The sequence below is a fragment of the Priapulus caudatus genome, unplaced genomic scaffold, assembly GCF_000485595.1.
Source record: "Priapulus caudatus unplaced genomic scaffold, Priapulus_caudatus-5.0.1 Scaffold891, whole genome shotgun sequence".
NCBI lineage: Eukaryota > Metazoa > Priapulida > Priapulimorpha > Priapulimorphida > Priapulidae > Priapulus > Priapulus caudatus.
In genome coordinates, this window is record NW_014577952.1 from 75,858 (window position 1) to 78,182 (window position 2,325).

General features: G+C 40.2%; 2 protein-coding genes across 2 annotated transcripts; one reads left to right on the forward strand and one right to left on the reverse strand.

The window, feature by feature from the left end:
• Positions 1 to 263: 263 nt before the first annotated feature.
• LOC106814251 lies at positions 264 to 1,071 on the forward strand (the record flags this gene model as incomplete). The annotated part of the gene is given in 2 exon segments (XM_014818548.1): positions 264 to 404; positions 855 to 1,071. Coding segments are annotated over 2 exon segments (324 nt in total). The 3' UTR covers positions 1,057 to 1,071.
• Positions 1,072 to 1,302: 231 nt separating this feature from the next.
• On the reverse strand, positions 1,303 to 1,778 carry LOC106814246 (the record flags this gene model as incomplete). The annotated part of the gene is made up of 1 exon (XM_014818543.1): positions 1,303 to 1,778. A coding segment is annotated over one exon (453 nt), but the record flags the coding sequence as incomplete, so codon positions are not given.
• Between the last annotated feature and the right edge of the window lie 547 nt (positions 1,779 to 2,325).

Genomic DNA, 2,325 nt, shown 5'->3' on the forward strand with positions numbered 1-2,325 from the left:
AAGTATACAAGAATTGTCTTGTACAAATAAGAAATTATATTTTGAAAGTAGTATTTGTTGTCAGTAGTTTATATTCGTTCTTGTAGTTGTTTTTTAATGGGGATGTCTTCACCAGTGTTCGTCGGTGTTTGATTTGAACGACTAAAACAATAGACTTTGCACTGAATGATGATGCTAAAGTATGCAATAAAAGTGTTGCATTAAATTTCTATGAGCTTCTCGTATTTATCAGATGAAAATGATAATCTATTTTGCTATTTCAGATGGTTGTGGGATGTGAAGATGAAGGTCTTGTATAAGTTGGCCTGTCACGATCCAGAATTTCACCAGCTCTATATGAATACGCTCGTAGCGTGGGGAAAGTGCTTCTGTGCTGATTATAGCACTGTACCATTCCACTGGAAGTGAGTTAACATAATATAGATTACTGATATGGAAGAAGTAGCTGTGCAGTATGTTTTTGTTCGAGGAAAGGCAGGCTAAAACTATGTCATAACCACCATGAGATAAAAATATACTGCATGAGTACAGCTTCTAACTATATTTCCTGTTAAAATACCACAGCTGTCAATTTCTCGGTTCAATTTCAGAATCGAGCATCTATTTGCATTAAATTTTACGATTTTTCCTTTCTGATGAGGTCAGCTAGAGTGTAAGGCTCGAAAACAGTTTTAACATGGCCTGATCTCTTTAAAAGCCAAGTGTAATGCATTTACAGTTTGCCATGAAGTGTAATTTCTGTGGTTGCAATTAATTAAGGCTACGTAAATGAAGGTATTATCTGTGAGTCATCTGCTGTAATCAGAGGAATATGAGAACACATTGAACATGTATGTTGCAATCATTATTTTCAGGCTTGACTGTGCTGATGCTCAGTTTTGGCTTGAACACTGTAGCTTCAAAGACCTGTGCTGTCACTTCAAGCTGTTGTTGGGTGATGTAGGCTCACATGTGTGCACAGATGCTCAAAGGAGCCTTGACCAGCTCAGCAGGGGCAACAACTTTGCCGTGTGGGAAGATATAAAGACTGAGGTCCAACAATACAGTGGAAGCTGATGTTAAGGTGAGATAAAAAAGTCGAAACATGTTATTGGTATTCACTATTTTAATACTCAGTGTGGTATTTGGTAGTCTACAGCTTTTTTTTACGTTATTCAATTCAGGTATGAGTTATAACTTATAACTTATAACTATAAATATATGGACGAGGCATTATATCAATAATTTTTCAAAATATTTACCCTAATAAAATTCATGTGCATGCAGTCACATGTGAAACTAGAGAAATGCGTTAAGACACATTAGATCGATTATAGTCACTTTTTCTAGTCACGATTATGATCCGGTTCAGGTTCACTGTAATCATGGTCCCTAAACGTCATCACATTTTTACGTATATCAGCAAAGATAGAATGAAAAAATCGGTACTTTGGCTCCAAAATATTTGCAATGGCTGCAAAGGTAGCAATCTCATCGCAGTATGAAGTCGGAGACCAGCGGGGAGGGAATAGATAAATGTGGGCGTGGCGGGGTTTCTGTCCGCTAGCTAACCGATCGAGGTAGTCCGCTTCTGTGTCCTGGTTCATCTCCTGCTCGCTAGGGAGCGCCAGTGACCCATCAAGGATCATAAGCGCAATCGGAACCTGGAGGTACGCGATTGAGAATGAAATGGGTGTATATACCATGGCGATGAACATGAGCGTGTGGTACCTGCTGTGGATCATGTGCTTAAATAACGGTTGTATGCGTTTACCCTCGCTAACAGTGACATCGTTACACGAGCGTCGAGGAATGGAACGAATACTCGTAGCCGTGCAGAAAATAATCACGTCTGTTCGAGGTCTCACCGTCGGTGAACGTCACCACGCTACCGTTGATCGCCTGCGGGAATCCCGTTGTCTCACTTGTGTGTACAGCCCTTTCTTGTACTGTCTCCTCAGTCCCAGTCTGTCTAGTTTGGTGATGGAGATGAACACCTCGGAAGTATGAGAGTATAGATCATTCATGATGTCAAATGCAGATGAAATGATCCAATATGAGACTTGCTTGCTGTTTAGAGAAATAGATTGTATCGAAATATTCTAATAGTATATAGTATACACAGTACTCACGTGTTAAAACCCATGAAGTGCCTTGCATTGGGTAAACTTATAATCCGTGAAGAAAATACTCTACTACACTAACCCAAGGCAGCGCACCTGTATAGAGTTCTGGATGCGATAATCATGGCTGTGCAGCTGTACCCGCTGAAGCTCTCCTGACCAGGAATGTCTGTAGTGAGGACACTATAAGTGTCCAAAGCATACAGCACAGCATCAAACACCT